The 26,493-nt window shown below is 31.3% G+C and overlaps 3 protein-coding genes across 3 annotated transcripts in view; all 3 read right to left on the reverse strand.

The window, feature by feature from the left end:
* Nucleotides 1-8,562: 8,562 nt before the first annotated feature.
* LOC123262442 (dolichyl pyrophosphate Man9GlcNAc2 alpha-1,3-glucosyltransferase) lies at nucleotides 8,563-10,617 on the reverse strand. Its single transcript, XM_044724653.1, has 2 exons — nucleotides 10,248-10,617; nucleotides 8,563-10,176 (listed from the first exon to the last, which is right to left on the reverse strand). Exon 2 carries the CDS (start codon nucleotides 10,156-10,158, stop codon nucleotides 8,578-8,580), a length of 1,581 nt encoding a protein of 526 aa, XP_044580588.1. The 5' UTR covers nucleotides 10,159-10,176; nucleotides 10,248-10,617; the 3' UTR covers nucleotides 8,563-8,577.
* A 4,438-nt stretch (nucleotides 10,618-15,055) lies between these two features.
* On the reverse strand, nucleotides 15,056-23,812 carry LOC123262504 (retinal rod rhodopsin-sensitive cGMP 3',5'-cyclic phosphodiesterase subunit delta-like). The gene is made up of 4 exons (XM_044724751.1): nucleotides 22,897-23,812; nucleotides 22,441-22,503; nucleotides 15,290-15,547; nucleotides 15,056-15,202 (listed from the first exon to the last, which is right to left on the reverse strand). The coding sequence occupies exons 1-4, from the start codon at nucleotides 22,953-22,955 to the stop codon at nucleotides 15,121-15,123; spliced, it is 462 nt and encodes a 153-aa protein (XP_044580686.1). The 5' UTR covers nucleotides 22,956-23,812; the 3' UTR covers nucleotides 15,056-15,120.
* Nucleotides 23,813-24,877: 1,065 nt separating this feature from the next.
* The window catches only part of LOC123262455 (phosphatidylinositol glycan anchor biosynthesis class U protein), a 28,074-nt gene continuing 26,458 nt past the window's right edge, over nucleotides 24,878-26,493 (reverse strand). The window contains exon 4 of the mRNA XM_044724673.1: nucleotides 24,878-25,176. Within this exon, the coding sequence (XP_044580608.1) occupies nucleotides 24,923-25,176 (254 nt within the window). The 3' untranslated portion in view covers nucleotides 24,878-24,922. The remainder of the gene's footprint in view (nucleotides 25,177-26,493) is intronic.

Consider the following 26,493-nt stretch of genomic DNA (forward strand, 5'->3'; position numbering starts at 1 on the left):
ACACACTGGGGCAGTTACAAAAACTCGTCCCAGGGTAGAGAACTACTAGAGTCAATCCTCGAAACAGACCAGTGCATTCTAAACAACGGCTCGCCTACGAGGATCACGAACCCGAACGCAAATAAATCAGCAGTGGACCTTACCATTGCCTTACCTGATATGCTTCCTTATACTCACTGGTCTGTCCTGGACGACCCGGGTAGAAGTGACCATTACCCAATTCAAATCAGCATCGGTGTAGCCCCAGACTCCTACAATTTCTTCACCCATAAACTGAACATCTCTAAAGTCGACTGGAAAGCCTTTGACAACATTCTCGATCAGAAAACAGAAACCCTAAGCAATCTAGATGAACCAATAACAGAAATATATGAGAAAATAATCTCCGCCATCAAGGACGCCCTTGCGGAAGCTACAAAACAAGGGAATCACTGTAATGATAGTGCCAAACGAACTCAACAGCCGTCACAAATACAAAGAAACAACCCCAACATCAGGAAAATTCGCACTCCGGCCCCATGGTGGGACGACGACTGCATCAGAGCTGTAGAAGCGAGAAAAACTAGCTCTTCAAACCTTGAAAAGAACACCAACAATAGAGAGTTTCACAGAATATAGCTACGATCTGGAGGAAGTTCAAAGCGTTTAAGAATCGAAAACTCACCTCTCCATATACACTGCCAAGGCAAGAACTCTCGAATGAGGCTAAAAAGTTAGACTTCATAAAGAACTACTGCCAGGAAAGTAGGATTGCATCTGACGACTCGATAGCTCAACAATTAACCAATCAAGACCCGAACGCCACCCAACCCGCAGCTGATGACTTTCCAGTCTCACCAATCACACTAACAGAATTAAACTCCGCCATCACTCGAAGCAAAGCCGGAACAAGCCCAGGCCTGGACCAAATTAGTTACGACATCATAAAACGCCTCCCAGAGCACATAAGACAACGAATTCTTGACTGTTTTAATAGCTTCCTCAATCGCAGAAAATACCCTACGGCATGGAACAAACACCTGGTCTACTTACTACCTAAAGGAGACACAGGAAAATTCAGGCCGATCACTCTTGCGCCTTGCTTCCTCAAAATAATGGAAAGGATCATAGTAGATCGAACCACGTGGTGGTTGGAACACAACAACAAGCTTCTTGACACACAATTCGGATTCAGAGCAGGCAAAAGCACCGCTGACAACCTTGCAATACTCGTTGGCAAAATTTACACCGGATTTACCCAAGGAGAATATACCATTACTGCTTTCTTGGACATCAAAGGCGCTTTTGACCATGTCAACCCAGACATCCTCCTTCAAATCATGATAAACACAGGCCTTCCCCCATCATACTGTCTTTTCTTCTACTTCCTAATTAAACAACGCAAATTGTACTTCGTTACTAATGATGGACTAACAGAACCGGAATCGGTCAACTCCGGAGCGGGACAAGGGCTGGTATCAGCCCCCTTACTGTTCACACTCTACACAGCAGATGGTGTCAACCACATTCACACCTCCAGCAGCATAGGTGAATTTGCAGATGACAAAGCCATAAGATGCAGAAACAGAAGCCTTCAATACGCTATCGACGCTCTTCAAGCCTCTCTCGACAGCTACAACGTCTTCTTAGAAAGCCTAAACCTCCAACTCTCCCCTGAAAAAACAAAAATAGTTATATTTACACCCAATGACCTCGATACACAAAACATCTCCTTTACAGTTAAAAATACAACTATCAGACCATCCACCACAGCAAAATTTCTGGGCATCATCCTGGACCAAAAATTGACATTCACTGAACACTACGATAACCTCATAGTGAAAATAAACAAAATCATACCACTTATTAGAGCAATGTGCGGAACAAAATGGGAAGCTGATCCAACAATTCTTCTCAACATTTATAGAGCATTAATCAGGACCAAGATTGAATACGGAAGCCACATAATGAACGTAATCTCCAGCAAGCTCTTCAACAAGCTCGAAAAACTTCAAAACAAGGCCTTAAGAACATGTATGGGCCTCCGTATATCGACCCCAATTAACTCTATGATGGCAGAAAGCCATGAAATTCCCTTAAAAATTAGACTCAAGGACCTCTCAGACCGTTACATCCTAAAATCTTTGGGAATCACCAACAACCCAGTCATCAAGACTCTTGAAACACTGGAAGAAAGCCTAACCCGAAACAAATCTAAAGGTTTCATCTACAAAAGACTCCCAATAATCAGCTCATTTAGAGACACCAAACCACAACAGTTTACCATATACCAAAGTAAAATGCACCCAAAATATGCATACTCATACTCCATCTTCCAGAATCCTTTGAACATCAACCTGTCCACGATAGCAACTCTTACTGGTATGTCTCGTAAAAACACAGCTGAATCTCTCGATAAAATAGTCGCCGAGAAATTTAAAAATTTTGTACAAGTCTACACAGATGCCTCAAAAACCCCCGGAGAACCATTCGTGGGTCTAGCAATCTACAACGCCACTCTAGACATACAACTAACGATAAAAATTAGTCAACAAGTCTCAATAACCACAGCAGAATCACTGGCTATCCTCAAAGCCATCGAGCTAGCCCTCGAGATGGAAGAGAGGAAAACGGTCATATTTACAGACTCCAGAAACTCACTACAAGCTCTCCTTACTCTACAAGATAGCAAGCGACGAACATACTTACCATATAAAATCGCATCAAAAATGCATGAAGCGCAGCAACGAGGGCTCCAAATTCACCTGGTTTGGGTACCCGGGCACGCTGGCATCCCTGGGAATGAAACAGCAAACAGGCTAGCCAAAGAAGCAGCGACCAGAGCACCAAGAACGTTCACTCCAATTCCCTACAAGGACCTAATGGACACCAACAAGGACAAAACCACGAAGCTATCAATAGAAAACCTAAAAGAAATAGGAAAGACCAAAGGAGTATTATATTTCAAACATATATACAAAGAGACAAAAAAGCCCTGGTTCGCGAATTTCAATTTACCCAGGAAATTTATAACAACTTTCATCCGAATGCGTCTAAACCACTACAATCTCAACTCCAGCCTCCATAGGAAAAATTTCATAGACTCAGCTGAATGTCCCTGTGGATCCCCGGAACAAGACCTCAACCACATCTTCTTCAAATGCCCGACATATCAAGATCAGAGAAGAACATTAATTAAGACTCTTTCCGAGCTACACAACCCAATACCAAAGGATGTTACGACCCTTCTAGCAGACCCGACAGACAAAATCGCCTACATACTCTGCAACTTCTTGAATAAATGCAAACTCAACATTTGAATTCAAGCAGACTGCGACATCTCTGGACAACCCTAGAAACCACAGAAACATAGACACCACACTACTAAGCTTAGCGGCCGAATGGGAAACTTCCCAGAGTCAGAAAAAATCTAATCTAATATCTTGACTGTCAGCCATCTATACAAGTGTATTGTCTCCAGCAATCAAGGTATTTATTATTATTGTAAGCACACGTTTACTTTTTTTTATAATAATTGAATATTTTCAATTATTTTTTTTTAATTATTATTATTATATAGATTTATATTAGTTTAGCGTTAGTAAAATAGTAAATAACCTGTGATTTCGTGACAGGTTATTCGCGGTCGTGTGACATTTTTCGCGCCATTATTTAGTACGCGGTTCAGGATTTTTAATTTATTATTTATTTGTTTGCGGTGGATTATTCGGGTTGTGTGACCAGTGACTTGGTATTGTGTGTGTCGATAAGGATTGTGTGATTCGTGATTAATTATCCTCATTGCGTGACGGATTATTCGGCATTGTGTGACGCGTTTCGGGATTGAGTGATCGGTGAGTGTAGATTTGTGTGTATGCCGTACGTTAGTGTTGTGTGTTTCGTCGGTCAGGGTTGTTTGTGCGGTAGGTCGGGAGTGTGTGATCCGTGATTTAGGTTTTTTTAATGCGTGGTTCGGGTTTTCGTGAAATTTAAAATTTCTTTTACGCGTTTTATTGATTTTTTGATCGGCAATTCGTGACTCGTGATTTTTTCTTTCGGTGAAATCGTATCATTGATTCGTTTCAATTAATTTTTTGTAAATTTTTAATTTGATAATTTTTTCAATAATATTTTTTTTTATATTCATTATCTTTTTTTAATAATGGCTGAGCCTACAATTAAAAAGCCAAGATTGGCCAAAATTTTTCAGCATCAATGGTACGATAGCTACCCAGAGTGGCGAAAATGGGTTAAGGAAATTCCTTCGGACCCCGCGAAATTTTTTTGCGTTGCGTGTAAAGTCACACTGTCGTGCGGATGCAGTGAAATCTTGCGGCATTCAAAATCAGGGGGGCATATAAAAAATATGCATTTACTGACCGAGGAATCGACAAATGTCCAGAATACGATGCCTTCTGCGTCTGTTCAGGAAGCAGCTTGTGCTCTTGAATCAGAATCTTATTCAGCTGATGGTGATGCTGAATTTGATTTCAAAGAAAGAGTACAAATTGCTGAACTTCGTTTCGCGACGTTTTTTGCCGAAAATAACATTTCGTTAACGATCGCGTCGGACATGTTGAATTTATTTCAAACGATAGGGAAAGAGCCAGCTGTGTTACAGGCTATGAAGGTCGGTAAAACTAAAGTCGGTAAATTTATTGGAAATGTTCTTGGCGTAGTTGAAACCGATCGTATTAGTAAAGTATTACGCGATCTTTAAAATACTTGGATTTGAAGGCTTCTTTTGATTTTGTCGTGGATTAGACCTACTGGGGATACCACGTTAAAAAAAGTGCGTACCATTTTATCTTACCCCATGGGTGACGTGGAAAGAGATAAAAAAAAAAAATTATAAAAATTTAAAAAAAAAAAAATTAAACAAAATTTTTGTTTGAAAAAAAAAAAAAAAAAAAAAAACATTGCCGAGTTCTCGAACCCGGTACTTTAGGCACCCGACCCAAAAGATTTGCCGCGCGCCTATCAAGGCAGCTTATTGAGAATGAGTAGTAACTTATATTTAAATTGCGTTTAGGAATTTCAAGTTATCATTAACTATTAACCATAATATTAACAATAATAATAATGATAATGATAACAATAATAATAATAATAGTAAGAATAACAATAAAACAATAATTACAATTTTAATAATAAATTTTATACGTTTGCTTGTGTAAAAATTTAATTATAAGCAAAAAAAAAAAATTAACAAGTAATAACAATAATTTGTATTAAAAAAACAAAATAAAAAATATTTTTGTTGAAAAAAAATAAAAAAAAAAAAATTGCCGAGTTCTCGAACCCGGTACTTTAGGCACCCGAGCCAAAAAATTTGCCGCGCGCCTATCAAGGCATCTTACAGGGATACAGTGGTAATTTATATTTAACTTGCATTTAGGAATTCCGAGTAAGCATTAACCGTAATAACAATTATTAATGATAAATAATAATAATAATAATTATTATTATTATTATTATAATTTATAATTTATAAAAGAAGAACCTGAAAACATAAAAAATTTGACGCATGACGTCACACGCGAGGATCCTCGCGCTGACTTCATTTTTTTCCAAGCCTCACTTTTGGCTTGCCGACTCACGAACGTGCTCAGCTTCCATGTATTGGAGTAAATGCTGGCGGTTTGGTGGTGGAACTTTGGCGCGCGAGGGGCAACGGACTTCGGTCGCTCTCGGCTCCTTCCGAGCAACATCGACGCTGCTCGCTCACGGATACAGTAGTGTATCATTGTGTGGCGTGTGGGTAGAGGTCTAGGGAAAAAGTAACTTTTACCCACGATCTGGCTGCACTGCTGAGAGTCTCAGAGCAGAGTAACGGTCAAGTCCAAAGCTCGGTTTAGTTCAGTTCTTCTTCATCTTCGTCCTTTAACCCGACACAGTGTCAAAGTTTTACCTATCGTATCATTACTTCAATCATCTTATTAGTAATAATTGATAGGAAACTCACTTTTCTGCTGCATTAATATTCTATCGAATTTCTGATTGTGTTTTCTACCTGAGTAGATATATAGATAGATATATTATTTATTTGACCATGAGATCGTAATCCCTTGTGTCCATACATAAGAGAAAATTACATTTTTTTACATTGGTTTAATACATGGTATTAATTTTAGTACAAATATAGAATATAAATTTAAGTTACATTAAATTAAATTAATTTTAATCCGTTCAGATCAGAAACAACTACATAGTATCTTAATTAATCGATTCTAGACTATGAAAATAGTTGAATGCAGCGCTACGAAATTCATTAAAAGTATCAAGATTTGTAAGATTTGCTGGTAATGTGTTCCAAACGCGTATTGCTGATACTATAAATGACTTATCATAAAAAGCAAGATGGCTAGCTGGAAGCCTTAAATAATCTTGTCGTACATCTCCTCTGCGCAACATCAGTTGCAGAAAAATTAATTCATTACGGAATATCAGTTAGCCAGGTTTCCGAAATTGCAATAACATCAAAGGAATGCGTTCTAAAAAATTCTTTAAATTCGGCAAAGTGGCTATGTAGTGATTGCGCATTAAGGTGGCAAAGATGTAATTCCTTAGAAACTGTGGTAGATGTTGGCAAAACATTAGGCGACGTTGGTGGTGAGGGAGCAATTAATTGTTATTGCACTAAGTCCTGCAGCGGACCTATTCCCACTGAAGGTCTCAGTTTAATAGGCGGCTTATCGTCTGCATATCTGACAAACACAAAAGCGTGAGCAATCCAAATATTTTTTGGGTGAATTCTTGGATATTTTAAACGAATCTCTTGCCGAAGCTTGTACAAGGTCGACGGATGCCTACGATGGAGATATATAGCCGCATCAGCATCAGGAGGCTTTACACTAGGCAACAGTTTACCCACTTTTACTTGGTTATTCTTAATACCTTTGATGCATTCATTTACATGCTTCAAACTATTAAATTTGACACAAACACTGCGATGGTTCCTATTACTCTTCTTACCCAGGCGTTCGACATTAATAATCTCGGTTTCCGTGACAGGCACTTTCAGCACCTGCGTCAATTTTAAAACCACTTCAGTAAGCTTCTCACCGTCCAATTCGGGAATACCAGTAATAGTTAACTCATCCTCAAGTGAACGTGATTCCAGCTGCAGCGTCCTAGACTCCAAATCGCCATCAACAATATTTTTCGCAATAGCTCTAGCTTCTTCCAAAAGATTGTTATCAGCGACAGGTCGAGCTTCCTCAATTTTAGAGACCCTAACCTCCAGATCCCTGACACTTTTTTGCAACACACCATAATCAGTTATCAACTTGTCAACCTTATCATTAACAGACTTGATAGTTTTATCAAACTTATCCATCTTCTTTCCAAAATCAACCACGTTTTTATCGACTCCTTCTATTTTAATTAGCTTATCACGAATTTCCGTTAATATCGGTGAAATATCAACAACACAAGCAGGATAGCAATCCTGGACTTTAGCTGCCGCACGGCTTTTCGATGGTAAACAACATTGTACTGAGTAAGCGAAGAATAGAATGAAATAAAGGTCTAGTGGAACAAGTACAACTTTTGGAGGATGAAAAATGGAAAATTCAACTGAAGAAAACACTTAAAATCTTTCAGCACACTATGAGATTTTTTTTACAAATGATCTAAAGCGCTGAAAAGTTAAATATACTTATTATTGAACGAATGCACTTGTTGTGAGTCAGGTGAATTATGATTATCTATACTAATATTATAAAGAGGAAAGATTTGATTGTTTGTTTGTTTGCATTGAATAGGCTCCGAATCTACTGAACCGATTTGAAAAATTCTTTCACTGTTGGGAAGCTACACTATCCCCGGGTGACATAGGCTATATTATATTTTTAAATTTTTATTAAATACCCGTGCGAAGCCGGGCGGGTTGCTAGTACTGAATATTTGGCTAAAGTTATGAGCTATTACTTTTATTTTTTACTTTGAAAATATCAACATTCTTCATAATTGTGAATTGCATCAAATTGAACGGTTCGTCGATCTATTAATATATCGCTAATGATTAACAAAAATTTTTAAGATAATTTTTTGGTTTAGAATAAAAAAAATTTTAAGATTTAAGAAATATATATGCCCCGATAAAAAAAAGTATTGAGACAAAGAAAAAAGTATTGAAGAGAATTGGTTTTCTAGTCAATCCAATACTTTTCAATACTTTTTTCTTTGTGTCAATACTTTTTTTTATTCAGGGTGATTACATTAATGATTTTTTTTTATTAGTATTATTCATTTATAATGACTCAAAATAAATAAATAAATTTTAGGTAAGAACATATCATAAAAATCAATTAAAGTAAACTTGAAGTATGGCTACATTTATTTTTATGTACAGAATTATATAAACATACAAAATTATAAATCAAGATTGATATGTTATTATTTTATCAACATATTTACATGTAATTATTGAATTAGATAGAAGGATGCTTGTTATATATAATTTTGTATTAGTGTATGAAATTATATATAAAAAAATTTTTCCTGGTAAAAATTACAAATAAATTTTCCAAAAGAAAATGTTCATTTTTCATTAAAAAATAAATATAATTTATTATAATATTAAAAAATATTATTTTAACTTAACAATATTTGTTTCAAATTAAAATATACAAAAAATAGAAAGAAATGTGAAAAAGAATAAACAGATATTAGAAGCGTATACAAATCTGGATATCGACCAGGGGGTCTTACGAATTTAGTAACTAATGATAATACAATTATTCCTAGTATCGATAAATAAAAAGCAATTCTTTTTATTGTAATAATTCGATAATTTTTTAATAATTGCATGCAAAAAACGTTAATTTTTAATTTAATGCTGTGCCACATTGCAAGTTTCTTAAGTTTAGATTGATTTCTGTTTCTTGGTTCATTTCTTTTTTCGGGAACAAGATTCAATTGATCAAACCAAATCCAAAAATTCAGAATGAAGTAAAAACTCATTAAGCTCATAAACGCACTGAACAAACCATCTTTTATTAATAATGGCACTAAACTGAAGCTTGAAACAATTAAAAACCAAAAACATGGAAGTGGATCGTAATAGAAGTAAGTAAGAACTGGAATAGCTACTAACAGTATCGTTTTTTCGTGAACTTGAAATGAAAATAAGTAAAAACCTAAAGAAGTGTTGATTAATGATAATATAAATTTTTCGACCGATGCGTTTAAGTACAGATCTATACCTGAAGGTAGCACGGATAATATGGTTGTAAAGAAGCAAATTTTAGCTAAATCTACATGGGAGAATAGTTCACGTAATTTAATAAAGATATTAATCGTACACCAGGCGTTAGCGACCTTATCTTCGAAAATTCCACGACTAAGCGGAAACAGTCTGGTAAATACATCAATAAATTTCATATCTTCAAAAAATGGTAACCAAATAATGCAAAACGTGGTAAGAACTGTTAGAGTTACACTTACGAAAGTTTTTAAGCAGAATAAAATAGATTTGTTACGGAAAGGGGTGCATTTATTCAGAATAAAAAAGAAAATTGGAAGCGCGTGGTATAGTTCCATCTGCTTGTAATTTAAAGCTAGAACAAAGAAAAAAGATCCCAATACTAACGATTTCTTAATTATTAGTCCTAGAGATAGTATGAAAAATCCTAATGAGATCGAATTATACTGGAAATGCCCGTGATCAACCAGTATAAGTCCTGGATATAATAAAGTCGTTAACATCATAAGATGTGACCTTTTCAATCCAAGTATATTAATAACATGGTTGCTTTTTGGCTGAAAAATAGGATATGGAAATAAGAATACTATTGCTGGGACGTAAATTATCATGTCAGTAATTAGAACAGACAGTCGCATGAATTGTTTGTGATCTGGAGACTCGTAACCTCGAGAATTGTGTAATTTAACATAGTCTGGATTGATTGTATTCGCTATTTTTCCAAGGATTAAACTATGAAATGCTGTTAGCGGTGGATAGTCCAATCCCCAATACTGAAGATCATTGTCAGAAGAATTAGAATACCATTGATCGACCGGCAAATTATACGTTATTTCTTGCCAATGACGTTGAGCTTCATAGTCTCCATACATAGGTGGTTTGTTTTTGCCACTGTAGTCGTGGAACGTAACACACCATCTCAGGAATGTTACTAAGCTAATAACCAATCCAAGTTGAATTTTTTCCCTCATTTTTCACAATCTTCTTGACTGAAAAAAATTGATATAAAATATTATACAATTCTTTATTCATTTAAACTGCATTAATAAATGATACCTACAATATGCGAGGAATTTAAGGCTAGTTAGTTTATTTTAATATAATCTTCACAATACGGCATTTCAATCCGAACTTTTTTTCTTATTTAATAGCTTGAATATTTAAAATAAATGAATTTAATTCAAGATTTTTTTTTCGTACGATGTGTTTATTTACACTGCGAAGCCACGTTGTGGCAGCAACAAACATACTCGTTGTCACCATTATTAGCGCCACTTGTTACTGATAGGTGAACTAAAATGTGGCTTACTGTGCGATAACCAACCAGATGGTAACTAAGCGTCAATTTATTGCCAGAACTTTGCATTAAGTTAAGTTGATATGAAATAAGTACATATATGATAGGATATATATTTAGCAGTGGATACAATTTTATTAATGTAAATATATATATATATATATATATATATATATATATATATATATATATATATATATATATATATATATATTAGGGTGTGCCAAAAACATCGGATATTTTTTTTTTTTCAATTTCCGCTCAAAATATCGTAGAAGATGTCGAAACAAAAGGCCTGTCCAAAGGAGAGTTTTTAATTTTAATTTTAAGAGGTCCTCCATCGATTCTGAAGTTTTTCCCATTTAAATAACACGGGAAATATTTTTTTATTATTTTTACTGCCGCAACGTCTGAAGATTTCATTTTTTCATAAAATAAACTATTAGACCTCATTTGGGATTAAATTTTGAACAAAAAATTTCATTGGGTCATATTGCTACCATCGAAGCCTGACTTTTTATAAAGCTTTACAGTATCAATTTTCCCCAAATTTCGTGTTTTTCGTAATTTTTAGCTAAACTATCCAAGATAGAACAAAAAGTCAAATGACAATTTTGTAGTACATTTGACGCACTACAAAAACATTCAGATAAATTTTTTTTATCATCAATATTTTCAAAGTTACAGACCAACAAAATCCTATTTTTCTAATTTTTAGCTTTGTTCAAGTGAACCATCGATTAAAATACAAAAAATTTGGTTCTTATTTTTTAGTACATCAAATTTGCTACAAAATTGTATAAGAAAGATTCGTTGTCTCCGCAATAGCTCAGAGTAACAAGCCTGATAAGTCATATTTTCATAATTTTTCAACTATATTTTCTAAATTATTGACTATAAATGACAAATTTCAATTAAAAATTTAAAGTATATTTAATTCCTGTAATATTTAATTTATGATTTGACACATTCCATTCCCACAATATATTTCAGTTGGATTTGAACCCGGATCCCTAAGAATTTCAAAATTTAATTTATTATTTATTATTATTATTATCTTTAATATTATTATTATTTCAAGTCTAGTTTGACCGTAATCGTGGTAAAATGGGACAAAACTCCACTAGTTACGGTGAAACCAGACTCAGTTTAAATGAACTATCAATACAGCGCCAAGTCTGTTTTGACCGTAAAATTGAGATGGGAAAAAATTACGGTTAAAACGGAACTCAAATTTCGACTCGGGGAAATCTCAAAAAAACTGCAAAAAAAATTTTTTTCAAATGTGGTTCTTTTGGAATAACTTTTAAACTACTTAAACGATCAATTCTAAAAACTAATCAGCTGTTGACATAAAAAAACCACGTCGATCGCCGTCAGCCCAGTCGAAATCGGTTAATTCGTTCGTGAGTTATCGTTTTCGAAAGACAACCGAAAAAAGTGTTTTTTTTGGAATTACTTCGAAATTTCTCGTTCGATCAATTTAAACTTAAAATTTTTTAATGAGACCTAAAAAACTACGTCGAATGCTGCCAACCGTGTGTAAATCGGTTATTCATTCATTCAAAAGTTATTGCGATTTGAAACTTCAAAAAATAGTGTTTTATTAAACTCCTTATCATTTTTTCGAGCTCGGAGAGCTCAAAAACGTAATTAGTGCAATTTTGAGCGCTCAAGTATGGAATAAGCGGGAAGTTGCACGGATGGCCTTCCCTAATTTTTTTTTACTTTTAGTCTTCCCAATATCCGTCAAAATTCTTTATCTTAATTTAAAATAATTTGAACAATTTAATGATTGATGATTTTTACTTATTTAATAAAATAAATGAAACGTGCATGAGTGTATGAGTTAAATATTTCTCTAACTATATTTCTAATCTTTTTCTTTTTTCTCAGCTGTTGACGCGACGTTGCGGAATCTTTATTCGATTAAATAGCTGACGATGAATGAGCTAAAGACAAAATTTAACTTTAAATATTTCAAAAATTGAATCGGTAATGTATTATTATTAAATTTTTTTTATATTTTACAATAATCCAAGTTTCTTGTGTATAGTTTTTTATTCGTTAAAGCTGGGAGGTTATAACTCAAAATTATAATATTGCAAAAAAACAATTAAAGTCTCGAATAAAGTTTGTCCGCCATAAAAGCCCGTGTATATAAGGAGATAAAAAATATGATTTTTGAAATTTAATATCTAACATAAGTAATTAAACGTGAACTTTTTTAAAATTTTGGGATTAGATAAATCACGTATTTATTTATACGTATACTTAATTTCGAAACTCAAAGTTGGGGATTATTTTTCACATTAGATTCGCTCGAACCTCCTTAAGGCTAGGCTGTAGAAAAGCATTTTCTGAAATTTTATATTTCTAATTACTTTTTGAAAAAATTGTTAAATTTTTATTATAATGTCGTTCGCAATAGCTAGTCATGTCTTATTTTCTGAAACTTCATTTTATTTGATTTCAAAATTTATTTAAGACATAATAAGAAAAGTAAAATTTTTGAAAATACATTTATACGGCCTACCCTTAAGCTCATTCAGTCAATCATACACGCACTTACTCGCATGCGTAGGTGGCTCTACGATTTATCGAGAATCGCTTTGATGGACATATTTTGAGCCCTTACATAAATGAGTAAATTAATGATAGTACTTAATGTTTCATAAGTGGCATTAGACTCACATTAAGTAAAATAGGTCAATTATAAAGACCATTGTTTTCTACCAATGAATCACGTTAATAGTAAAATTATCATTTCATTTTCAGATTTTTAACGTTGTCTATGTTTATAGACCGAGAGAACAAAATAGTACTCAGTAACATCTGTAAAAAAAAAAATTTCAGCTAGCACCCAGTACTATCAAGATGTTATTGAGTACTATCTAGCCTAGTAGCCTGTACTATTATACACTCTCCGTGTACGTATAAATTGTATTAAATTGTTTGACCGTGAAATGTTTTGGCCATGATAAAGCTTAAAAGTTGGTCAAGGTTACCTTCATTTTATAATTGTATCATATACAATAATGATGTAAATTACTAAACTGGCATTCACTAAACTGGTTCACGACTAAATCTAAACGACTTTACTCGTTAGCATGCTTCATTTACAAACTTCTAAAATAAGGTGAACCAAAGTTCCTCAGAAGTCTCTTCGTTGAAGAATCCATAGAAATCATAAGATCGGAAAGAATTGCTGCAAAACAAAACAACATGTCTTTTAAGGATTTACATGGGTTTCCTCCAGGAAAAAATGGCCTATTTTTAACAATTTTTTTTTAATATAAAAAATGAAATATTTAATTCAAACTTTTTACTGTCTTAAAGATACATATTTAATAACGAATTACTGAAATTTAAAAAAAAAATATTAAAAAGTCTGCCATTGTGACGTCATATTCGGCGAGCCCTCGAAAAAAGATGCGTCCCCGTTGACAGCAGAACTCCTAGCAGGATCATTTGAAGTGAAAAAAAGAAAATACGTGCTTTAGTTAAGACTTTAAACTAGAACTTGGACGAATGAAAAAAAATGAAAATTAGATTTTTGGCAGAGGTTATTACGAAAAAATGAATAATTTGGTTAAAATTTCGCGGCATTTTTTTTTTTTAAATAGTTGTAATTGAAAAAAAAAATAATCTTTCGTTCAATTCCTTGTAAATTGTATCTTGGAGACCTGTCTAAAATTTCATCAAGATCGGTTAAGTAGTTCTCGAGAAATCTTGGGTACCGTCTTTGAAAACATAGTTTTGAGAAAAACACGTTTAAAGTTTTGATTGACAATACAACAGCGCCTTGAGCGTGCAACTTTTTAAAACTGTACCGCCGAAATTATTATTGGGATCGATTTGAAACTTTAGGGCAATATTCTAGAGATGTTGTAGAATTTAATAAGACAAAAAAATCGATTTTTTGAAACCGTGAAACTCATGTAGCCACTTAAAATGCCTAACTTCTCAACTACTACCTTTAAGCATTCCTTCGTCATTTCTGCGATCTGAATCTAGAGAGAATTACCAATTGAAGTCACAAATTCACTTAGCCTAAACACATTCAAGACTAGTGCCTTTTAATTCTTCATGAAGCGTGAACGAGACAATGAATCTTAATTTTAAACTACTGATATTCATTTACTCAATTTTGTTACATGAGTTTATCATCTTTATGTATTTGCATCAATGATTTTAATTCTTTAATTCTTATATTCAAATTTATACTTTTCTTGTATTTATCATAATTACATTCCAAATTTAAGATAAAAGATTTTCTTTTAATATCTAAAATTTAAAATTTTATATCTTCATCGAAATACGTGTACTTTATTATACTATTTTTCTTATATACTTTTGCCATTTGGCTATACTGCCTTGGCATTGAAATTAAATAATAAATAAATAATAATGAATGAAGACAAAAAAAATTTTTAATTAAATTTTTTACAAGTTTCTGTAACGAATTCACAATAAAAAGAAAAAACAGATACTTACTTGAATATTGATAACTTATCAATGATAAGATTTGTTTAAGATTTCAATAAGACTGATAGTAATCAGTTTCAACGGAGTAATATAAATTTTTATTTCAAACAACGAATATTTACACAAAATCTTGAATTCTTATTGTAATTCAAACATAGAAAAGACGTACGCAGCTAGTTGCTATCAGTAATTTTTGATCAAGGAACTTTGTTTCGATGATAAGATTTCCACTATAAAAAAAAAGTATTCATTTCATTAATTATTAAATTAATTTGACTAAAAATCATGTAAAATATAATAAGTTATTTACAACGTACCTCAGAAAATTTGCAGGCATCATTTGACATTCTGGAGCGGCAAGAATTACACTTTCCCAAGTATTAGTGGAACCCGGCATTACAACACCAAATTCAAAATTCCATTCCTCCAGACATCGTCCTTTGAAAAGTACTCTCTGTTCCAATCTCAAGTTTTCCAAATTCTCAACAGAACTAAAATTTATTTCTCGTATAACGGCGTTACATTTGAATATTTGAATTGGAATATGCGCTTCATGTTCTTCATCCGGTACTGACCTAAAATATAAAAATCATGGGCAATTTTTGTTAATATTCTAGTCTAGCAAGTCTAGAGTTCATTGATTGGAAGGAAGAGAACTAAATAACAAACAAAATGAAACTAAATTTGAAAAGTATACTATTGACTGTAGTCAATAGTTAGCCTGCAAAAAAGATGGCGTTATCTAGCAGATTTTCAGGGAAAAATATTATAATAATACTATATCCGTCTTACTTATTGAAATTATACAGTCCATCGGGTAAAATCAAAAACTGTCAAGTTTTTTTTTTTAGGTAGATTTTGTTAGAAATCTAACTATTGCATTAGTCCTCATGGTGGAATTTTCACCTGATTTTGCTATCATATGTCATAATTAATCAAATAAGTTCCAAAAACACCATTAGTTATAAAATTTATGTATGTATATGTATTAGGGTGTGCCAAAAAAATCGGATATTTTTTTTTTTCACTTTCCGCTCAAAATATCGTAGAAGATGTCGAAACAAAAGGCCTGTCCAAAGGAGAGTTCTTAATTTTAATTTTAAGAGGTCCTCCATCGATTCTGAAGTTTTTCCCATTTAAATAACACGGGAAATATTTTTTTATTATTTTTACTGCCGCAACGTCTGAAGATTTCATTTTTTCATAAAATAAACTATTAGACCTCATTTGGGATTAAATTTTGAACAAAAAATTTCATTGGGTCATATTGCTACCATCGAAGCCTGACTTTTTATAAAGCTTTACAGTATCAATTTTCCCCAAATTTCGTGTTTTTCGTAATTTTTAGCTAAACTATCCAAGATAGAACAAAAAGTCAAATGACAATTTTGTAGTCCATTTGACGCACTACAAAAAACATTCAGATAAATTTTTTGTATCATCAATATTTTCAAAGTTACAGACCAACAAAATCCTATTTTTCTAATTTTTAGCTTTGTTCAAGTGAACCATCGATAAAAATACAAAAAATTTGGTTCTTATTTTTTAGTACATCAAATTTGCTACAAAATTGTATAAGAAAGATTCGTTGTCTCCGCAATAGCTCAGAGTAACAAGCCTGATAAGTCATATTTTCATAATTTTTCAACTATATTTTCTAAATTATTGACGATAAATGACAAATTTCAATTAAAAATTTAAAGTATTTTTAATTCTCTAAAAATTTAGCCTAGATTAATTTTTTACATTATAACTTGCTTAATAAGTCAACAAATATTATTGTTATTTATTTCTTTTTTGGTCTATTGAGGTTATTTAACCAATCCTCAAGACAACCCTGATTAAGTAAACATATTGAAAATGATTTGAAACATTCCACTCCCACAAGATATATTATTAAAAATAAGAAAATTGAATGATTAACAAGTATTTAATGTAATAAAACATCTAATCCTTTCTGATGCTTTTTATTTCTTTTTTCGCATAAGAGAGTATGACCGAAAAATTATGTTTTTTTCAAATACCTCAACATTTTCATGATAGTATTTTTATTTTTATTGTGCGTTTCTATTGTATTTTAAGTTATTATTTTTTTTTCGTATCTATTTATTTATTTATTACCATTGCTGCATATTTAAGATAAAAGTAATATTCTATTATTTACAGTAGACCAGAAAGTTGTTAACATTTTCAAATGAGTGTGAGCTTAATGTTTATGAAGTTCTCGCAATTCAAAAGATCTTTTTTATGAGCTAATAACATTCAATTTTTTTCTTCTTTTTTTTAATGATTATTTTTCTATAATTTCCATTTATAGTCTCTTTGTTACCTCTTTCATAACATTCTACCACTTCTACTATATCAATTCAATCAAATCATTCTACTACTTCTGATTTTTTCGATGAGCTACCTGTTGAACCAAAACTAAAAAAATTAAAACTTATGACACCAGAAGTGGTTTCGGCAATAGATAGAGCGAATGTGAGTAGTAAACAAGCCACACATCTTTTTTGTGCATTTGCATCAGTTTTAGGAATCAATTTAAATGATATTTCTGTAAGCCACCGTACGATCCATCGAAATCGGATCGAAATAAGAAAAAAGATTGTTGAAGATTTGAAAACTGATCTACGAGTTGCTCAATGCGTTGTCATCCACTGGGATGGAAAGTTGCTGCCTGATATTACTGGTCGGGATAAAGTCGAAAGACTTCCAATAATCTTATCGGGTGTCAATACTCAGCAGTTATTGGGAGTACCAAAACTTGACCGTGGGACTGGTTTAAACCAAGCAATCGCCATCAAGGAAACCATAAATGAGTGGAACATTTCAGATCGGATTAAAGCTATGTGCTTTGACACATGTGCGACAAATACAGGTAAATGAATTAGTAAACAGCATTCACCTAGTCCCGAAAAAATATGTGGATCATTCCACCAAACGATGTCATTATTTATAAAGAGTTTTTAGAATTGGTGTTGATATTTTTAGGCAGTTCTCCAAAAAATGGAATAAGCTTTAAAGCTCCAGGACCCAACCATCATGCTAGATGGATGTCAAAAGCTCTGTACGCTTTGAAACTGTTTATATTTCGAAAACAGTTTCAAATGAATTCCACTGAGGTAAATGGACTAAGATATGTCTGCTTATTCCTCGTCGAATTTTATGTAATTTCATGGTTTCAAGCACCTTCTGCGATAAAGTCACCTAATCAAGATTTGAATATGGTTAAAAATTTACATCAATACCGTTCTGTTCATAAAAAAATTGCTGACGCAGTAAGCTCGACATTATTAAGATATTTATGGTACTTGTCCGAAGAGTTAGTCGGTTTAGCGTTATTTGATGACAGTGTACCCTTACAAATTAAAAAGGCAAACCGTAGCTGCAATGAAAGTGCGAAACAGTAATGCAGCAAACTCGAAAAAGTTTATTGCCAAAGATATAAGCTTGTTATTATAGAAAAATCTCTGTGATTTTGCTAGCAAGCGATCATTGCTTTTATTTCAACAGTTTGAATTACCGCATCAATTCATGGACAAGGATCCAGATCTCTGGGCATCTGATCAAAATTATTTACACTGTAAATCAGTGCTGTCTGACTTACAAGTGATTAATGATCTCGCTGAACGAGGCGTAGCATTAATTCAGGAGTACAATAACTGTTTGACCAGGAGTGAAGAACAAAGGCAATATTTATTGCAAGTTGCTGAAGAGCATAGATCCTGCAGACTATCCCTAAAACTTTCTGCTGTAGATTATGATTAAAAGCTTTCAAAAATTTTATTATTGGAACATTAAAACGCTTTTCTAACTCAATATAGAATTTAACATGTTTTTCAGTTCGAAAAATAGAAAATCGTATGAAACAGAAAAGGATTACAAAGTACTAGAAAGAATTTGATGTTTGATTATATTAAATACTTGTTAATCATTCAATTTTCTTATTTTTAATAATATATCTTGTGGGAATGGAATGTGTCAAATCATTTTCAATATGTTTACTTAATCAGGGTTGTCTTGAGGATTGGTTAAATAACCTCAATAGACCAAAAACGAAATAAATAACAATAATATTTGTTGACATATTAAGCAAGTTATAATGTAAAAAATTAATCTAGGCTAACTTTTTAGAGAGTTAAATATACTTTAAATTTTTAATTGAAATTTGTCATTTATCGTCAATAATTTAGAAAATATAGTTGAAAAATTATGAAAATATGACTTATCAGGCTTGTTACTTATGAATCTTTCTTATACAATGAATCTTTCTTATACAATTTTGTAGCAAATTTGATGTACTAAAAAATAAGAACCAAATTTTTTGTATTTTTATCGATGGTTCACTTGAACAAAGCTAAAAATTAGAAAAATAGGATTTTGTTGGTCTGTAACTTTGAAAATATTGATGATACAAAAAATTAATCCAAATGTTTTTTGTAGTGCGTCGAATGGACTACAAAATTGTTATTTGACTTTTTGTTCTATCTTGGATAGTTTAGCTAAAAATTACGAAAAACACGAAATTGGGGGAAAATTGATACTGTAAAGCTTTATAAAAAGTCAGGCTTCGATGGTAGCAATATGACCCAATGAAATTTTTTGTTCAAAATTTAATCCCAAATGAGGTCTAATAGTTTATTTTATGAAAAAATGAAATCTTCAGACGTTGCGGCAGTAAAAATAATAAAAAAATATTTCCCGTGTTATTTAAATGGGAAAAACTTCAGAATCGATGGAGGGCCTCTTAAAATTAAAATTAAAAACTCTCCTTTGGACAGGCCTTTTGTTTCGACATTTTCTACGATATTTTGAAGCGAAAAAAAATATCCGATTTTTGGCACACCCTAATTATACAGGGTGTCCCAGAAGTCACGGACGCCATTGTAGCATCTGATAAAATAATTCTGAGATGAAAGTCCCCAACCATTTTCAATTAACCGCATAGATAATTAATTGAATTAAAAATAACGTCTCTTATTTGTTAGAGAGAGCGCCAGTGTCCAGTAAAATATGTGCCAAACAAAGACACAACCAACTGTATGAGTAACTAGTTTCTAGCTAACGTAGTCAACATTTGCTTACACATTCACACATGCAAGCATCTTTCGTTGGAACGGACTTGAAACTAGTGCTCTCTCTCTCTAACGCATAAAAGGACGTTATTTTAATTAATAATTAATAATCTATGTCTGATTAAAAATGGCTAAGGGCTTTTCGTCTCAGAATTATGTTGTTTACCAGATGCTAATAATCCGTTCTACGGGACACTCCACATATATTATATATATAGTTATATATATATATATATATATATATACATATATGTTATATATATATATAACATATAACATATATGTATATATGTAATATAACCAGCCTTGTCATCAGGATATCTCGAAAAGTTTTTAACCGATCTTGATGAAACTTGGTACACATATATTCTTTGGGTAATTACCGAGGTCGTTTCTGGAAACTTTATGGAAACTTTATGGTGAAGCTGATTATATTACCTTAAATTTGACCTATAACACTTATACTTTATGAAGATTTTTATTAATTTTATGGGCCATTCAAAAATTTTAAAATAATGAAAACTTTTTTTCAAATGTAGTTTTTTTAGAATGACTTTTAAACAGCTTTACCGGCCGATTTCAAAAACTAATCAGCTTTTAACATCAAAAAACTACGTCGATCGCCGCCGGACCGGTCAAAATCGCTTGATTCGTTTGTAAGATATCGTTGACGAAAAAAATCGAAAAAAGCGTTTTTTTTCAAACAAATTCCGAAATTTTTTATCTGATCAATTCACGGTTTGAAATTCATCATAGAATTAAAAAAAAAAATGCATCGACTATTGTCAACTACGTGATAATCGGTTAACTCATTTAAAAGTTATAGCGGATTGAAAATTTAAAAGTTACATAAACATTTGTTATTCAACAAATTAAATAACATAAATAAAGAAAATCTCATATCATATGAAATCTAACTTCCATTTCGGGTGAGGCCGAATGGCATTTTTTAGTTTCATGAAGAATCTTCAAGTTTAAATTGATAAAACTAGGAAATTTGAAGTAATTCCAAAAAAACACTTTTTTTGGTTTTCTTTCGTTCATGATATCTCTTGAAAGAATTGACCAATTTTGACCGGCTTGACGGCGATCGACGTCATTTTTTCATGCTAATAGCTGATTAGTTTTTGAAATTGATCAGTGCATCCGTTTAAAAGTTATTCCAAGAAATGTCGGAGTTATGTTAGAAAAACACTTGTTTTCAAATATTTTATCGAAGATATCTCTCGAACCAATCAACCGATTTCTACGTTCTTGGCGGCAATCGACGCGGTTTTCTAAGCTTTAAAAATTATTTTATATCATCAAAAACGATCCGAAAAGAAATGACGAAGTTATGTCAAAAAAACTCTTTTTTCGGTTTTCTTTCGTTCACGATATCTCTCGAACGAATCAACCGATTTTGACCGGATTAGCGACGATCAGCGTGGTTTTTCAAGCTTAAGGGCGGATTAGTTTTTGAAGTTGATGAATAAAGCAGTTTAAAAGTGATTCCAAAAAAACCACTTTCAAAAAAACTTTTTTTCTCATTTTTTTTGAGATTTTTAAAAATTTCTCAAAATCTATCAGTCCGAATCGGTTTAAATTCACAGGAAATCTAAGTTTGAGGGAACTCTTTAGAACGCCGTTTAGTAGATTCCGATCGGTTTAGTCGTTCAAAAGTTATAAGCGAGTCACATAGTCACACACACACACACGCGCGCGCGCGGGCACGCACATACATACATACAGACACAGTGACAACATCGCGGGGGTAGTCAGGGAAGCTTCCTATGACCTTAAAACGTCGAGAGCTGATGAAAACTCGATTTTTACAAAACGGGGTGAAAACAATAACTTCCCGATTTTTGAAAATCTTCGATTTTCTTAGCGGGAAGTTAAAAATTCTTCAAGTTGACGAATTTTTTGTGAAGTTTTAGAAAGTTGTTTATTAGTGCACGCGCGATATCAAAGTTTTTTGCATTAAAAAATCATAGGTATTATCTAAAAATTAATTTTAATTTTTTCCCTACAATTTTTCATTAGTTTTCGAGATATTTAATTGTTAATTGAAGGGTAAATTTTTATTTTTAAACAATTTCAAAATCCAAGACTATTTCTTCAAATTAAAATAAAATTAACAATAAAAAGAAATGGATAATATTCACTATAGGAAAAAAATTTGTTAAAAATTAAAATTAATTTATGAAAATTCAAATCTTCTTATTATAAGAGAAATTTCATGAGTAATTGGAATAATTATTTTCCATAATCAATATTGATCTACACTCAGATGTATAGTGCATGCGCATTATTAGTGACAATAAAAGGAACAGTTCCATTAGATCAGTCGGATTTTAACCTGTCAATCATTTGTGCGTTTACCTTTTATTACCAAAACTTTTATTACTTACAAGTCATTATTTCCTTGCCATACAACTTTATTAGTCTCTGCATCACGGAATTTTACCCAATTTCTGTAATTGAATTGAAAAAAATTTTTTTAATAAAATCAACAAAGATCTGAAAATTTCTATATATTTATGATAAATTAATTCTAAAAAAAATTTGCATTAGTAATTTTCTTTTAATTTTCAGCTATGGGATTTTTTTATAATAATTTAGCTATAAAAATGTTTTTATAATAACCTAGTTATTATAAAAATCCAAAAAATTGACAGATGTTTATTACTTTTAATATCATTATAAAATATGAATTATTTATTTTCACACTTAATAATTCAATGGTAATTTAATCAGCACTTAATGTGAAATAAAATTAATTGACATTGATTATTTTGGTCATTTTCAATACATAACCCATGACAAGTTATGTCCAAAAAAAATTTCTACATAAAAACTAAACTTACATTTGAAATCCACTCAATATTCTTTCAGAATCTAAAGACGTTGTAATTGGTGTATCCATTGTTTTAAATTGAAGTATAAGAAAGTAAATAGTTTCAATAAAAAAGAACTTTTGTTACGTACTCAAATTCAAAGTGACTGCTTACAAATTATTCACTTGGTTATGTTTAACAAAAAACAGGTGTAGTTTTTTACTATGCTGACTTTAGTTTGAAGATATCATACGGGAAGTATAGAGGCAGCACCAGTCAATGAAATCACGGTATTTGGTTCTTCATTCAACAAAAATTAGAATTGAGTTCAAAATATAAAATATCGATACTTTTTTTGTTTTTGAAACTAGATATGTAGTATTTAATTCATTTTTTTGCTTTTTCATTTCAATTTACAAAATCTAAGCTTTTGCTCGTTTTTAGAGTGAAGAATTGAAGATGTAACTTCCAATTTGTTTTTAGACTCAATCTCATTTTTGTTTCATCTTAGAACTTTTAAATGTAAAGGAAGAAAAAATTTTCAGCATCCTCGATCAGAAGAAAGAATTCAAAAGTTTTATTTTCGTTTTTGAAGGTCAAAAAATTGAAAAAAAAAAAAAATTTTTTTTCATTTCGTCAGCTATGGCATCCTAAATTGAATCTTCACTCTCCAAAATTGTGTATCATCGTTAATAATTACTTCGATTTTTATCTCAATTTCCAGGTTCTCCATTTTTCTTCAGTAATGGAATTTCAAAGAGTACTGATAAAAAAAATTAATTTAATTAAGAAGAAAAAATCTTGAACCAAGAACATCATTTTGAAGAGTTGGATGATCTCAAATCAAAAAGTAAAATCAACTTTAGGACGTTCATGCGTAAGATTTAATAGTCGCTATAAATTTATATTTTTTAGTTTTGATAAGTTTAATCATATAATGATCTTCCCTCAAAAATTGAAAATTCGTCATTGATTATTTAAAAAAGTTAATAATTGAAAATTAGATTTTAAATATAGAAGCTTATGGCAGATCAGCATTTTTTAAATTTAAAATTATAATATTTAAATTAATAAGGTCGGTACCATCATAAATAATGTTTGAAAAAATTATCTTATTCATGTTGTTTATATAAATGTATCAAAAGCATAGTATTGATGAACGTTTAAATTAATTATTTATTATTTTACTCGGTATAATTAAAATTATTTTAGTTTATTTTTCACCACACTGAATACAGCTATTTACATGTTTAAAATATTTCATATAAATTAAAAAAAATTATAAATTATTATATAAGATTATTGAGATACTTAAAAATTTGTGGTGTCCGGTCATAAAATCCTAGTGAATATCCCAGTAAATATATCACATCGAAAAGATATCCCATGGTAAAATATCCTAAAACAAAAATCTCTTATGGCAGAATTATCCCTTAACAAAATTATCTAAATTATAGTAACAAGCTTATGTGTTGGTCTAATGTCGAATATTTTTGCTGGGAAGTTTTGACGGAAAATCAAAATTTTTCTTAAGACCCCAATAAATTTCATCAAAATTTAGTAGATACTCATTTGACTCTAGCGTTGCGCATGAACGTCCTTAAATTAAGAACAATTTATTAGTTCAAGAACTTTTTTATTTAATTTAAGTCAATCACATTCTTTTAAATTATGTTCATGGTCTAAAATTTTTTCTTTTGAACCAAATTATTTTTTTTATCAGTATAGAATTTCCAGGTTTTAAAACTATGAATTCCAACAAAAAAAAATTGTTTCTATTTTCATCCACAAGTATCAAAACTATTAGTTTAAAAAATGAGACCAAGTTTTATTTTTCCTAACCACATTCCTCGACTCATTCCCCAGCAGCTATCAACATTTCTTCGCTGTTAAAAAATAATTCTTTACATTGATCTTCATTTAAATTATAAAAATAGTGACTAATCATGAATGGATACTTTTAATTAATTAGCACCTCCAAGGCGTTAATTACAAAGTTGTACAAATAAAATTAAAAATCTTGGCAAATAATATTTCTAGTAATTATTAGATTAGATTATTCTAATACAAGTTTAGCATTATTTCCATTAACTTCATTTTGAATACCACTTTTCAATGCAAGCTCACGTTTAACACTAGCAAATAACACATCAGTCAATAAAAATATTTGTGCGATAGCAAATGCCAATGTTACACCAAAATAAAAGTTTGCATTTGCCGAACATGAGTAGATCCATTGGTGCCAAACAGTTGGCGCGAACACTGTACAAAAAAGCATGAAGCAACCAACTATGAATCCTTGCTGCGTATCTGTAAGCAAATTTTAATTATTAATTATTGTAACTTTTATATTAATCATTATTATTTTATTATTAAATTTTAGAGATCAGAGTTATTCTGGATCAGAAAGGAAAACCACCTATCATCAAATCTTTAATTGCAATGTTTTGCTGTTTAATTATTGCTTCCTCAAGCTCTATAGAAAAAAAAATTAATATATTATAAACAATAAATTACATAAGAAACTATAACTTAAGTAAATTATATCGTTTATATTTTTTTAATAATATATTAATAATAATTTGTTTAATTAATTGTACCTTAAAGTCAGTACTTGTTATTAATTAACTCTGCATACAAAAATATATATATTAGGGTGTGCCAAAATGTAACTCCCGTGGAGAACCTTTTAAAATTGGAATTTTGAGTTCCGCTTTTAACAAGGGCTGCGTTTAGGCATTTCCTGAGATATTTTGGTGTGAGACGATGTATTTGATTTTCATAGAATTTTTTAACAGAAGCTTAGTTTGGGCATTTCTGGTGAAAATTCAAAATTTGGCCGGAAGTGCCCAATTAAATCTCCTGTCAAAAATCCTATAAATAATCAAATGAATCCTCTCACCCCGAAATATCTCAGGAAATGCCTAAACACAGCTGCTGTTAAAAGTGGAACTCAAAAGTTCAATTTTAAAAGATTCTCCACGGAAGTTACATTTTGGCACATCCAAATATATATGTTAGAAGTATATTTAATCACACTTCTTAAAGACACATTGTTAAAAACCCTCACAAATAAATATTTAAATAAAAATATACAAATATACGATAATAATTGTTTTAATTGTATCAGTCAAAAATAGTCACTCCTTAGTCAGCTAACTAAATATGATAAACAATATGTCTAACATAAATATATTTTGGTGTGGAGAGCTAATTAATAACAAGTACTGATCTGGGACTTTAAAGTATAATTGATTTGTTTACATAATTTTACTTGAGTTATAATTGTTCAAAATATGTATATATATGGGTCATTCCATACCAAATTACCGGATTTGAAAAATCCTATTTTTTTATTTAACTTAATTTTTGAAATTTTTTTGTATCAAAAGACGCTTACCTGTAAATTTTTAACTCTTAATAAGGTAAAAGACCCATTTATTAACACTGGCCTAGTTATTGATGCAATTTTATTTTAATTAAAGAAAAAGCCAACTCTAATAAATTAATAAATACAATTTGTTAATTATAAATTTTTAGATAATTGGTTTTTTGAGAATATTTTATTTTTTTAATTGGAATAAAATTACAAGTGTCAAACAACTAGGTCAGTGTTAGTAACTGGGT

This window comes from Cotesia glomerata, linkage group LG4 (assembly GCF_020080835.1).
Source record: "Cotesia glomerata isolate CgM1 linkage group LG4, MPM_Cglom_v2.3, whole genome shotgun sequence".
Classification (NCBI taxonomy): Eukaryota; Metazoa; Arthropoda; class Insecta; order Hymenoptera; family Braconidae; genus Cotesia; species Cotesia glomerata.

Coding starts and splice junctions, on each gene's coding strand:
- LOC123262504 (XM_044724751.1), bottom strand. CDS start 22,955: ATGGATACACCAATTACAACGTCTTTAGATTCTGAAAGAATATTGAGT. Junction 22,504..22,896: donor ATATTGAGTGGATTTCAAAT/GTAAGTTTAGTT, acceptor ATTCAATTACAG/AAATTGGGTAAAATTCCGTG. Junction 15,203..15,289: donor ATGCCTGCAAATTTTCTGAG/GTACGTTGTAAA, acceptor TTTTTTTTATAG/TGGAAATCTTATCATCGAAA.
- LOC123262442 (XM_044724653.1), bottom strand. CDS start 10,158: ATGAGGGAAAAAATTCAACTTGGATTGGTTATTAGCTTAGTAACATTC.